Source organism: Salmo salar, chromosome 28 (assembly GCF_965601325.2).
Source record: "Salmo salar chromosome 28, fSalSal1, whole genome shotgun sequence".
Classification (NCBI taxonomy): domain Eukaryota; kingdom Metazoa; phylum Chordata; class Actinopteri; order Salmoniformes; family Salmonidae; genus Salmo; species Salmo salar.
In genome coordinates this window covers 9,106,381-9,120,000 of record NC_138318.1, presented here as the reverse complement: position 1 = coordinate 9,120,000, position 13,620 = coordinate 9,106,381, and the positions used below count along the sequence as shown (strand labels likewise).

At 40.2% G+C, this 13,620-nt stretch overlaps 2 protein-coding genes across 6 annotated transcripts in view; one reads left to right on the top strand and one right to left on the bottom strand.

Annotated features, from left to right (window-relative positions):
- Positions 1-3,002, top strand: part of LOC106589383 (ribonuclease P protein subunit p30) — a 4,741-nt gene extending 1,739 nt beyond the window's left edge. Inside the window, exons 5-10 of one of the 4 annotated variants that reach the window (XM_014179277.3) lie at positions 14-82; positions 195-284; positions 379-492; positions 592-620; positions 858-987; positions 1,230-3,002. In XM_014179277.3, coding sequence (XP_014034752.2) covers positions 14-82; positions 195-284; positions 379-492; positions 592-620; positions 858-987; positions 1,230-1,235 — 438 coding nt within the window. In that variant the 3' untranslated portion in view covers positions 1,236-3,002. Of the gene's footprint in view, positions 1-13; positions 83-194; positions 285-378; positions 621-857; positions 988-1,229 lie in introns of all 4 variants that reach the window. The other 3 variants (XR_014383022.1, XM_082970432.1, XM_082970431.1) reach the window with 3 other exon arrangements.
- Positions 1,548-7,380, bottom strand: LOC106589382 (uncharacterized). Of its 2 annotated transcripts, none has more exons than XM_014179276.3 (9): positions 7,252-7,380; positions 4,495-4,644; positions 4,072-4,200; positions 3,813-3,920; positions 3,601-3,699; positions 3,346-3,444; positions 3,154-3,252; positions 2,867-2,965; positions 1,548-2,304 (listed from the first exon to the last, which is right to left on the bottom strand). In XM_014179276.3, the coding sequence occupies exons 1-9, from the start codon at positions 7,273-7,275 to the stop codon at positions 2,206-2,208; spliced, it is 906 nt and encodes a 301-aa protein (XP_014034751.1). In that variant the 5' UTR covers positions 7,276-7,380; the 3' UTR covers positions 1,548-2,205. The 2 variants fall into 2 exon arrangements, with proteins under 2 accessions (XP_014034751.1, XP_014034750.1); XM_014179275.3 differs by lacking the exon at positions 7,252-7,380 and adding an exon at positions 5,188-5,321.
- Between the last annotated feature and the right edge of the window lie 6,240 nt (positions 7,381-13,620).

The following is a 13,620-nucleotide window of genomic DNA, read 5'->3' as shown; positions in this document are numbered from 1 at the left end:
TATCCTTTCCCAGAAACCATTAAGAGAGTACAAAGCCTATGACTTAGTGGCTGCCTATCCTAAAACGGAGAAGTTGTTTCATGTAAGTACTTTTGTTCACCACCGTCAACAATATGTACTGTATTATTGTTGACTACACTTGGCAATGTATGGATGACATTCTGCTAGTGTCGGTCTTCTCTTTGTTTCAATAGGCAGCCTGCATGGAATTTACTATTGACATCATCTGTGTAGCAGCGACAGAAAAACAGCCCTTTTTTTTCAAAAGATCTTCAGTCAATGGGGTGAGACCATTGCTCTCTGTGTATTTGAATGAAGAGATTGCTTGGTCATTTCCAAGTAATATACAGATGGTAATGCAAGTTGTGCTTGCTTCAGGCAATTGAAAGGGGTGTGTTTTTTGAGGTAAGTTACACACCTGCAATCCGAGACTCCATGAGAAGACACACCATCGCAAATGCTCTAAATCTCATGGAGGCGTGCAAAGGCAAGGTAAATAGACCCAACATGGTTCAACTTCACTTCACCTGTCAATCAACCTGCCATTTTCACTCAGTGCGTGTAACAGCAATGTTTTTTTTTAAAAAACAGAACGTAATTGTGACCATTGGGGCAGAAAGGTATATTACCCACTTAGATACCATTCATACCATGAGCATTGAACATACTGGTATTAACATCTTGCTGAAATTAACCATACCACTGTAAATGTGTGTTTTGTTCAGTCAGCCCCTTGAGTTGAGAGGACCCTATGACATTGCCAATTTGAATCCTTTCTTAAAACATTACCTACCTAGTACAGTACTTGATGTATGCAACTAGAATATCGTACAGTATTACAGACAGACTATATGCAGGTGTGATGGGGCCAACCTGTGTCACTGCTATTATCCTGAACGGTGTCCAGAGGCCTACTGTTTGGCCTGTCAGAAGAAGATGGCAAAGCTGCTATCTCACCCAACTGTCGAGCCGTCCACTTACATGGAGGTAAATAGGCCGCTGTTTACACATTGCTCGAGCAATCGAATACATTGTTTAAAATGTTATATGCCAGGCCGGTATGTACACTCGGTTAAAAGGCCAAGTGAGAGTAGCCCATCAATGGAATGTGAGTGTTATTATCGTGTAACGCAATGTGTCATTGAACTACATTTATTACTTGTCTATCATTCTCAAAGCAGTGTTTGTGGCACAAGAAAATCAATGAATATACAGTGTTGTCATTACAGAAATGAGAGAGACTGCATTGGGGATAGTACACTCTGTGAAGAATGAGCAGCCGGTGACTGGGAGACAGGAGAAAGAGGATGTTCCAGCATCAGAGGGCTAAGATTGAGATGGCGCAGTAGAAAGTAATCACCTTTTTCAATTGTAATACTTTTTCTTTATGGATAGATGAATGTGTTTATGTAAATGCACTTTTATGAATATCCTTATTTGTGGAAATGTGACTGTTTTCTAATAACTGGTCAGTGGTCGTATAGTTTGTCATGTATTAGCAACAATGATGATGCTTGTTCCTTTTAGACAAAGCAAACGAATTCGGATGACAACGGCAATGCTGTTTATTTCATAACGTAATGTAAAATAACAAGGAAAATGTTAAAGGTAAACATGTAGTAGAACAATTAAAATTACTTCAGGAAGTGTATTAGAATCACACAAGCATTTTAAAATCCTGTGTTCTCACTGACTAGCACAAAATCAGTTTGAAGCCACCAGCTCACTGTCATTTTATATTAAAGAGAAATTAAGAATGTATTGATTCAAAATATTTTTTCCAACAATTAAACTACAATTTAGTACTTAACTGAATGCATATTATAGTCATGCTGAAGTCAAGTCACATCTACAATTTCCAAACTTTCAACATTCTCTTTCCCCATATAGTTATTTGTCAACCTTTTCAACCTTCTTGAGCATCTTAGACCTCCAATAAGCTCCCTATAAAGAAACAAACATCCTTAGAAGCAAATGCAAAGTTACTTCAATTTTTCAGCCCAAAACTTCTGCTAGTTCGCAAGAAATGACTTTCGGTCTTGAAGTCAGCCTCCGGTTAATGAAACCTTGGAAGCTGTATCGCCACAATCAACAGAGTGGTTGTCAAAGTTAGTCTCTCCACAAAGGAACTGGGTTAGCATTTGCTTTTATCTACTTATTCTGAGTTTGAGACCTGTGTAAAATGCAGTTGAACTGAACTGGACTTTACTTGACTGGAGTTTTTGCATCATCCTTGAAGTTGCTGAGAATGGATTTAGCCCCACTCTGCCACTCCAGAGTGCTATCCAATGGTGACTTCCCCTCCTGTGTTAGAGGAAAACAAAGATATATTAAATATTTCAATAGTATGTTTTCCTAAATTGCTCTAGGTATGGGCTTCTGCTAGATGACTAAAATGTGAAGGGCCTTATTTCTTCTGCTCCCGAGTGGCGCAGCGATCTAAGGCACTGCATCTCAGTGCGAGAGGCGTCACTGCAGTCCCTGGTTTGAATCCAGGCTGTATCACATCCGGCCGTTATTGGGAGTCCCGTAGGGCGGCGCACAATTGGCCCAGCGTTGGCTGGGATAGGCCTTCATTGTAAATAAGAATTTGTACTTAACTGACTTGCATAGATAAATAAAGGTTAAATCAAATCTGAACTCAGATGCAATCTTATGTATCACCACAAGATGGCACTGTGGTTATGTATCAATCCTGTCACCTTTGCTATCACTAGTTTGATTCTCTGAATACATGATACATGTAAGCCTTACGAGCAAATAAGTCATTTTTAAATCATTGTGTTATTCAAACAAAATACCACATTCTATACTATGATAGATTGAGGTATAACAAGGTTGCTGGCCATGTTAGTCAAGAACTTACGCAATTCTTGAGTTTTGGATTGGCTCCATGAAGCAGAAGTAGTTGGATGATTTTGAATCTGTTTAGTCTTACTGCATCGTGCATGGGGGTATCTCCTTCCTGTGTGAAAATAAAACCTCTCATAGTTAAAGACCCATTGGTGTTTCATATTTCTGATTTGATTTTAAGGTGTTTATACTGTATTTCAGAGCAAAGGTTTAAAATAAAAATGTGTTCTTAACTGAATTGCCTAGTTAAATAAAGGTAAAATATAAAATGAATTCCTATGCTGAATGAGAATAGCTCACTCTGTCTTTGGCATTGATGTCCGCTCCACAGTGGACGAGATGTTCAGCGCATTCATAGTGTCCGGTTCTCACTGCAACATGAAGGGGAGTGCTGCGTAGCTTAGGGACACAGAAACATTTTAAGGATAAATCACATTGAACATATTCTCAGCTCCGAGTCCGGATTGCTAGCTGAGTGTTCTGTAGGCTTACCTTATCCCTGGCAGAGAAGCTGCCATCGTGGTTGAGCAGCAGTTCTAACACAATCATGCTTCCTCCTCGGCAGGCACAATGGACAGCAGTGGTATCCAGCTAAAGATAGACAAGCAATCCCCCATGTTTTCATCTGTTCCTTTCTCATCAACACTCCAAATGATTTTACAGTGAAGGATCAAAGACTGCAATATATTGCCAAGAGCTTGGCTCCTGTGGACCTGCAGTTTTTTTGGAGTTCTTCTATTCAAGTACCTTATCTTTGTTCTCAATTAAAGCTCCAGCCTCCAGTAGCCTCTTCACAACATCCACATGTCCCTGTGTGCAAGCTCTGTGCAGGCCTGTACGTCTGAACTGTAAAGGCATAGGAAGCAGCACACATTGCATTACAACACACACTACACGTGATGACACAGCTGAGGTGCATTGGCAAACTTCAGGTCGGTTGGTATTATCTAAACACTCACACTGTCACAAGCATTGACGTCTCCTGATTTTTCCAGATACCTCTCGATCAATGGCAATTTGTTCTCTTCGCAGGCCTTGAAAAAGTCCACCTCGTCCACATAGTAAGGCTGGAAAGAGAGACGGTGATTTAGCTGAACGTAGCAGTTACTTAGTAGTTATTTGTCTTATGAAGGGTCAAATCTTGAAATAAATTGCCTCTATTCCTATGTCTCAAATTAGATACCTTATCACCCTACTCAGCTAGTAGGCCTGTCTTACCACAGTCTCGGGCACGGGTGGCGGCTTGCGAACTTGTACTCTTTTCGCTCTCTTTCTCGACTTCCTCAGTTGCAGCATAATCTGGAGGTCATCAATTGTCTCTAACCGCAGATGGCCAGATTTGTCTACCTGCCAACCAAACATTTCAAATAGAGAGATATTATACATCTTGCACTTCTATAAAGCGGCTTCCCAATTGAGGATTCAACACTTGGTGCCATGATCTCTGTGATTACACTTTTTCATTTCAGATTTATTTGAAGTTAGTGTCATAGCTACTACAGCAAATTCAGACAGTTGCCCAACCAAGATTCAAACTGCAAAACATTATGTCTGTCTATTCAACACCTAATCATTAGGTCTGAACCGCTTAACAGGGTCGCTGCCATTGTACTAACGACGCTAAGAGAGTATTTGACTTACATTTAAATTCATGGGGGCATCGGTGTCAGCCAGGCTGTCCTTGTGAGATCTCAGGTCCTCTTGTTTCTCCTGGTTGATGGATGTCTCGTATTCTCCCTCTGAAGACTGCACATCTTCGGATTCTTTGCCCTCACATTTCTTGCCGGAAACCTGGAATAAGAAAAACAAGACTATTAGGAATATGTGAGCAACCGAGACAATTCTGTTTGTCCTGTGCCCCCATGCCCATTGTCGTCTGTGATAGAAGGGCGGCAGGTAGCCTAGTGGTTAGAGCGTTGGGCCAGTAACCGAAAGGTTGCTAGAAAAATCTGTAATTCCAAAGTCAGGAATTCTGAACAAGGCAGTTAACCCACAGTTCCTAGGCCGTCATTGTAAATAAGAATTTGTTCTTAACTGACTTGCCTAGTTAAATAAATTTAATAAAAAGAGGAGTAAGTGGAAGACAAGCAGCAGCGGGTGTAAGAAGAATTTCAGTCTTAGTGTGATAATCATTCTCAAACTGTTGCTGTAGAAATTCATATTCATCTCAAAGGTTTGTTGAGGTTGCAGCTAAGCATCATGAAAGCTGTGAACATAGTCCAACACCTGAAATCCTCATTTCAACCCTATATTCTTTGCAACTGTGGTTATTCTGTGGAGTCCACAATGAAAGCCTCTGGATTTTGAAAAAGAGATAAAGACGTAAAGACCTACCAGCTCTTGTACTCGTAGAATACCCATCATCATTTGTCAAGTATATGTGGTAGCTCAAATCTCCAGTCAATGACCAGTGTCAACTGTCTGTGCTCTACGGTTGCAGGCCTCAGTTCAACATTTTATATGTGTTTGGAGCCGGCAAGGAATGAGGTCATGTTCTAGCCTGGGTGGCTCGCCTGCCCCCGCCACAGGGCAAGGTTTCCTGTCACGGCCCGGCTGGCAAGATTGGGAGAAGGAAGGGGTGAGCAGAGAAATCCATGGGAGCGAGTGAGATGCATTTGGCTGCCATCGCCTCCAGTCAGTCAGTAGGTGAAATCTGAGTGGCACTAACTCTATGACTCCATGCCGCCATGCACGATGACCAAAGGCTCCAGCCATCTAATGGCCCTCCACTCCCCTCTCCTACACTTCTCACCAACAGCTGGCCCCGGGCCCTGTAGCCTCTGCCACATAGAACATAACTACATTCCTCAACCGCGACACAGACAGGACAGGACAGGAAGAGATGACTTAGTAGGCTTACAGCATCCAAATGTCTATTTATACAAATCATTGACTTGTGTTCTGTATTCTACTACCCGTGACAAATGATGTACCGTCTGATATAAGTGGTTGTTTGTTCCTCAGTGGGGGTACTGACTGATTGCATTTTCTTGTTTTTCTTGTCTTGTTTTCATCTTCTTCGGTTTCTGTTTCAGCATTACTTACGTTGGGCAATAAAACCATTACGATCTGACACTATTTTTAATGGAGCCGGTGATAAATAATCTTTCTAACGATTCACATGTTTGACAGCTGTTGTTTTTTTTTATAGAGTACACACTAAGCTGTAGAGCTCAAAATGATTTTTTTTTATAGTTACAAAGGACAAATCACCTTATTTCCATGTCCAATTGGTAAATAACACCATAAATGCTATCTTTAGCAATGTGGGTGGTGCAGTATTCGGGGCATGTCTTGATTATTATAAGTAATATTTCAATGACACAGGACATTAAGATGTAACCATTACACCTATATTGATATGTTGCCTCTCGCCCTGACATCGAAGAGCTTACTTTAAAAGGACCTTGACGATGTCTGGAAAAGCCATACCATTCCACTTACGTATCACATTCATTTAAAAGGACGGACAGATCTTTATCACTTTTTTATTTTTATTTGCCTGCTCCCAAAAATACACTACATTTTATTTCCTTAAACTTGGTGCAGTAGGCGTATAATTATTTCACTTTTCACAGAAGTGAGATTCCATGATTGGGAACATTTTTATTATAAAAATCATAGTGAATCATAATCATAGTGAAAATGATGAGGGGGAAAAAATGGCTGTTGATTCACATTGATTGAAAATTGAGTAGCCTATCCTGTTGATATAATAGCATTATTTAACTACATGTGTTTACACAGCATCCATGGTTGCACCTCAAATGCTCTCTGATCATTAAACATACCATACTTCCCAATGCAAAAATGTAATATACTGTAGAAGACGAACCAATTGGATTACTATTATAATAATCATGATAATGGTTTCAATGAATAAATAAAACATTCATTCCATAAATGTTCAGAGAGTGGAAATATAGATTTTTTTTCAAACTCCTGCTTGTTTCACAAAGCACATTATTTCAAAACAAATGGAACTTGAGAAATATCTGCACTATTTTTTGTAGTTTAATTGCACACATGATGATGAAAAACTAGCCTGGTGGAACCAGCCTGATTGCTGCTTTTACCATAATATTTCACCAAGCTAGAAAAAAAACTAAGACCAACAAACACTAAAAAGCAAATATTAAAACATCCAAAAGGTTCAATTTCAACATGCTTTCAATGAGTACCATGGATATTATCAGTATCAATCTTTGATTACAGTTGGAATACAGTAGATGTTCTTAAGTGGCCAAATACATGTGCATACCAAACCCTGCATAGCTACTGCTGAGCACCTTTACATAATTTATCATTGCATCATCACCAACATTGCACATCATTATTGTCAAAGTTGTTTGATTATTCAACAGCATATTTGAGGATATATGAATACAGTATATTTACATTGTCTGCAGTGGCAGGATCCATAGCCTCCAGTCGTCCCTACCAGGGTCCCCACCTGATGGTAGTTTCTCAGTTCATCCCAATATTGACAGGTGAGGGGGGTATGATCTCTTGTGCTCAGGTCAATAGCTTACTCCTGCAGGGAGGTTGGCCCTCTTTAAAACTCTGCTTTACAACGTGTCTGCTACCTCCACCCAATCACATCCCTCCCTCATCACTGTATCTCTAATGCTAGAACAACCGTGATATACGTCACTCCTGTTTACCTCCATCCTCAGCTTAGTTCATACCGTGGTCCATCATAGGGTAACATTTTATGAGGCATGTTGTTCTATATTTAGCATTTCTCACACTACCTACTATTATTTTTTATTTTTTTATTCACTTTTTAAATACAGTGACATACTGTTTTTGTTACAGCAAAAAAAGGACTTGAAGAAACGTATCTTTGAGGAATTGAATCTGAAGGTATCTGAAGAAATTAACAGGGCGGGAGTGAGCTATCAACATAAAAGGACGACAGGACATCTATGTACACAAGGACTGAGATACAGTTTCAGAACAACATACAAGGGAATAACATATTTTCATGTTGTCAAGTTGTAATATTCATGAGCCACAGCATGAATAGAATACAAGCAAGCAGCCGAACAGAAACAAAACCCCCGATCCAGCCTCTCATGATGACATAAAGGTAAGAAAGCTGTAAAAAAACAAATTTTCTTTATTCAACCTTTATTTATCCAGGTTAGTTAGATCTCTTGCTCTGAGACTGCAGCAAAAAGAATTTATAGTAAAAAAATTGTGCAGCTGTAAAATCTTTCCCTCTTTAGGGAATTTAATCATTCTAAAGGTTTCGTTGTTTTTAAATAAAAGATAACAGTGAGCTTAAATGGGTACATCATAGTGATAATGGGATTTAGAATGTACAGGCCTTGTTTCCTAGACCTAGATGAAGCCTACTCGACATGGACTAACAAGCACTTTAAATAGAGAATCTCCATTGAAAAAGATTTTTAGTAAGTTTAATCTGGTTTTCAGAAATGAAAAGTCCCCCATTGTCCAGACATTTATCATGAGGTAACGTTCTTTCAAATCTAGGTGAAGTGGCAATCCTATCTCTGGCATGGTTGGCAGGCATACTTTTGGATCAGGAGTGTTGTATAGTACAATAGAACCATAAATAAAACAGTGGACATAAAAAGTCAAAGGTCAGAGACCAGTGCTACTGAATGATGTGCTGGTCAGGGGTCAAGTTCTACCTCCTTGCACATCTTTCCTCCTCTCAGACTATCACGAGGACTCATGAAAAAATGATTTTTAAAACAAAATCTGTAGGTGGTAGGCCTGATCACCGACAACAATGAGACAGGCAGTAGGGAGGAGGTCAGAGACCTGACCGTGTGGTGCAAGGACAACAACCTCTCCCTCAGCGTAATCAAGACAAATGAGATGATTGTGGACTATTTATTTTATTTATTTTTTATTTCACCTTTATTTAACCAGGTAGGCAAGTTGAGAACAAGTTTTCATTTACAATTGCGACCTGGCCAAGATAAAGCAAAGCAGTTCGACACATACAACAACACAGAGTTACACATGGAGTAAAACAAACATACAGTCAATAATACAGTAGAAAAAATAAGGCTATATACAATGTGAGCAAATGAGGTGAGATAAGGGAGGTAAAGGCAAAAAAGGCCTTGGTGGCAAAGTAAATACAATATAGCAAGTAAAACACTGGAATGGAAGATTTGTAGTGGAAGAAAGTGCAAAGTAGAAATAGAAATAATGGGGTGCAAAGGAGCAAAATAAATAAATACAGTAGGGGAGGAGGTAGTTGTTTGGGCTAAATTATAGATGGGCTATGTACAGGTGCAGTGATCTGTGAGCTGCTCTGACAGCTGGTGCTTAAAGCTAGTGAGGGAGATAAGTGTTTCCAGTTTCAGAGATTTTTGTAGTTCGTTCCAGTCATTGGCAGCAGAGAACTGGAAGGAGAGACGGGAAAAGGAGGACCGAGCACGTCCCCATTCTCATCGATGGGGCTGCAGTGGAGCAGGTTGAGAGCTTCAAGTTCCTTGGGGTCCACATCACCAACAAACTAACATGGTCCAAGCACACCAAGACAGTCGTGAAGAGGGCACGACAACACCCTTTCCCCTTCAGGAGACTGAAAACATTTGGCATGGGTCCTCAGATCCTCAAAAGGTTCTACAGCTGCACCATCAAGAGCATCCTGGCGGGTTGCATCACTGCCTGGTTTGGCAACTGCTCAGCCTCCGACCGCAAGGCACTAGAGAGGGTTGTGCGTACGGGCCAGTACATCACCGGCGCCAAGCTTCCTGCCATCCAGGACCAGCTTCTACCCCCAAGCCATAAGACTCCTGAACAGCTAATCAAATGGCTTCCCAGACTACTTGCATTGCCCCCCCACCCCACCCCCAACGCTGCTGCTACTCTCTGTTATTATCTAGGCATAGCCACTTTAATAGCTCTACCTACAGTTGAAGTTGGAAGTTTACATACAGTTGAAGTCAGAAGTTTACATACACCTTAGCCAAATACATTTCAACTCAGTTTTTCACAATTCCTGACATTTAATCCTAATAAACATTCCCTATCTTAGGTCGGTTAGTATCACTACTTTATTTTAAGAATGTTAAATGTCAGAATAATAGTAGAGAGAATGATATATCACAGCTTGTATTTCTTTCATCACATTCCCAGTGGGTCAGAAGTTTACATACACTCAATTAGTATTTGGTAGCATTGCCTTTAAATTGTTTAACTTGGGTCAAACGTTTCGGGTAGCCTTCCACAAGCTTCCCACATTAAGTTGGGTGAATTTTGGCCCATTCCTCCTGGCAGAACTGGTGTAACTGAGTCAGGTTTGTAGGCCTCCTTGGTCGCACACACTTTTTCAGTTCTGCCAACATATTTTCGAAAGGGTTGAAGTCAGGGCTTTGTGATGGCCATACCTTGACTTTGTTGTCCTTAAGTCATTTTGCCACACTTTGGACGTATGCTTGTGGTCATTGTCCATTTGGAAGATCCATTTGCGACCAAGCTTTAAATTCCTGACTGATGTCTTGAGATGTTGCTTCAATATATCCACATCATTTTCCTGCCTCATGATGCCATCTATTTTGTGAAGTGCACCAGTTCCTCCTGCAGCAAAGCACCCCCACAACATGATACATCATCTCTAGGAGACAGAACGCGTCTCCTTCCTGAGCGGTATGACGGCTGAGTGGTCCCATGGTGTTTATACTTGCGTACTATTGTTTGTACAGATGAATGTGGTACCTTCAGGCGTTTGGAAATTGCTCCCAAGGATGAACCAGACTTGTGGAGGTCTACAATGTTTTTTCTGAGGTCTTGGCTGATTTCTTTTGATTTTCCCATGATGTCAAGCAAAGAGGCACTGAGTTTGAAGGTAGGCCTTGAAATACCTCCACAGGTACACCTCCAATTGACTCAAATGATGCCAATTAGCCAGGAGTAATGGGCCAAAATTCACCCAAGTTATTGTGGGAAGCTTGTGGAAGGCAACCCGAAACGTTTGACCAAAGTTAAAAAATGTAAAGGCAATGCTACCAAATTCTAATTGAGCGTATGTAAACTTCTGACCCACTGGGAATGTGATGAAAGAAATAAATGCTGAAATAAATCATTCTCTCTACTATTATTTAGACATTTCACATTCTTAAAATAAAGTGGTGATCCTAACTGACCGAAGACAGGGAATTTTTACTAGGATTAAATGTCAGGAATTGTGAAAAACTGAGTTGAAATGTATTTGGCTAAGGTGTATGTAAACTTCCGACTTCAACTGTACATAATTACCTCAATTACCTCGACACCGGTGCCACCCACATTGACACATTGACTCTTTACCGGTACCCCCTGTATATAGCCCCGCTTTTGTTATTTACTGCTGCTCTTTAATTATTTGTTAATCTTATCTCTTACTTTTTGGTGGATTTTCATAAAACTGCATTGTTGGTTAAGGGCTTGTAAGTAAGCATTTCACTGTAAGGTGAACACCTGTTTTATTTGGCGCATGTGACAAATAACATTTGATTTGATTGTATTTGATTTGACAGTGCCCTTCACACTAAAGCAAGATTTTGATAAAACTCAATCAGCTAGATTGTTTCTTACCTTTGTCAGAAGAGCCACATTTAGCCGTGTCCTTTAAAACAGCCTATAACTAATTACAAAAACACTATTCCTTGTGTTTTGATCTGTAGCGTATGCACAACTTCATAGCCTATTGTTTTATTGGTTTTTACTTTCCTAAAACAATAATTGTCCACCTCACGGTTCAGCTGTCAGAGATTTGAGCACTAAATGCATCAGGGCATTTCATGCTTAGGCTGGCTTAAGCATCTACTGTATTAATATGTTGTTTAATAAAATAAAGGAAGAGAAGTTAAGGCCTTGCCCCAGAGAGAGAGAGATAGAGATATGCCGGCGGCATGCTACGACACCAACATTAATTTATTTATACTTGTCAGATAGGCTACTACGTCTGCCTTCTGTAGCTCAGTTGGTAGAGCATGGTGTTTGCAACGCCAGGGTTGTGGGTTCGATTCCCACGGGGTTCAAATCCCACGGGGGGCCAGCAAAGAAAAAAAGAAATGTATGAAATTAAATGTATGCATTCACTACTGTAAGTCGCTCTGGATAAGAGCGTCTGCTAAATGTAAAAATGTCAGCTATACAGATATAGGCGTACAGAAAGAGGTTAATTTTCTGTTAGAATAATTTTTACAAAGATAAGCATTATATTGTTAGATTATAGGAGTAACTCTGGTAGGCCTAAAACAATCTTCCACACCTCAAGTTCAACTGTCAGAGTCATTTGGAGGGTGCACTGCCTTCATACCATAGGCCTGAAGTATAATAGGCTACAAACCACACCACACCAAACCTTCACAAAAGTTTCTAAACTTTATTAAGGAAAATACGGGTAGGATATTATATTGCAACAAACACAACATTACAGTTGGAACATCATTTGGCCAACGAAAATGTCTCAACTGAATGGAACAAGGTATGCCTACAGAAAGCTACTTATAACCTATCTTAAACTAGTGTATAACATTTGGTGAGTAATTGACTCAAAGAGAGATAAAGACAATAGTTGATCAGTTTTGAACAAATTCATTTCTTCCAAAATGAAAGAGAAGCAAGAGAGTGATAGAGAGATTTCCAAATTGTTTTCACTTTCAATTTCACTTACTTAGCTAGCAAATGCAGCTAGCTAGTTTAGCCTACTCAAACACCCTGCTCAAACAGAGAGATGATTTGTTAGCTAGCTGGCTATGACTATCCAACACAACACTGGAACTGTTCCAAGTCAAGGTAAGATTTTGGTTTTACAAATGTATTGCCACTTGGGCTTGCCGGTGTAAGTGCTAAACTGCTTATTGAATGTACACTGTAACGTTACTACATGATTCTAGTGGGTTTACTAACGAGTTAGTTATATTAGCTATGTTGACTATGATGTTACTTTAGCTAATATGGTGACAACGATGTAGGCTGTGTGTAGCGGTTATGATATGGTTTGGCTTGGAAAGGTTGTTTCGACCTGGTCATATACAGCTGATGTGTTGTGCATTGCAGTCCACATGCAAAGGGAAAAGGTGAGAGGAGGAGAGCGCATAAATGCAAGAAGGAATCCGATGTGGCTGCTATGAAAGTGAACTATGTTTACGTGTGATCATGGCTGTATTTATTCCGCCGATTTTGTTGAAAAACGTAAGCAAACTGAACGAAACGGGGATAAACATGCCAGAATTTGTCCAATAGAAACTCTTGTTTGCAACTGTTGGACTAATGATTACACTTTAGATCAGCTAGATGCATGCAAGAGTGTGCAAGGTGATATGGAAAGTGTCACTGTCTGTCCATGTGTCACTGTCTGTCACCTCAAATTTTTCTCTTCGACCTGTGTGCACCTATGTTGTAAACTTCCGATCATAGCCTAGGTTGTAGCAACCTCATGATGGGTAAAGGGAAAATTAGAGTATCATGTAGTAGCCTAAACCTATCTCTGTTATATTGAACTTGGGGAATGGAATATGAATGCCAGTCATCCAATATGCTGTAATAGAAATAAGGCCATGCTCATGAAAAAAAGTAATCATCCTCCCTCTTAAACGGCACCGACCGCCACTGCCTTGCACACCCGCAGCGCCCCAGTGGCTTTCCATAGACACCCTACACATTAAAATGCCAGTCACTTAGCAGACACTCTTATCCAGAGTGACTTACAGGAGCAAATAGGGTTAAGTGCTCAAGGGCACATCGACAGATTTTTCACCTAGTCGGTTCTGGGATTCGAACCAGAAACTTTTC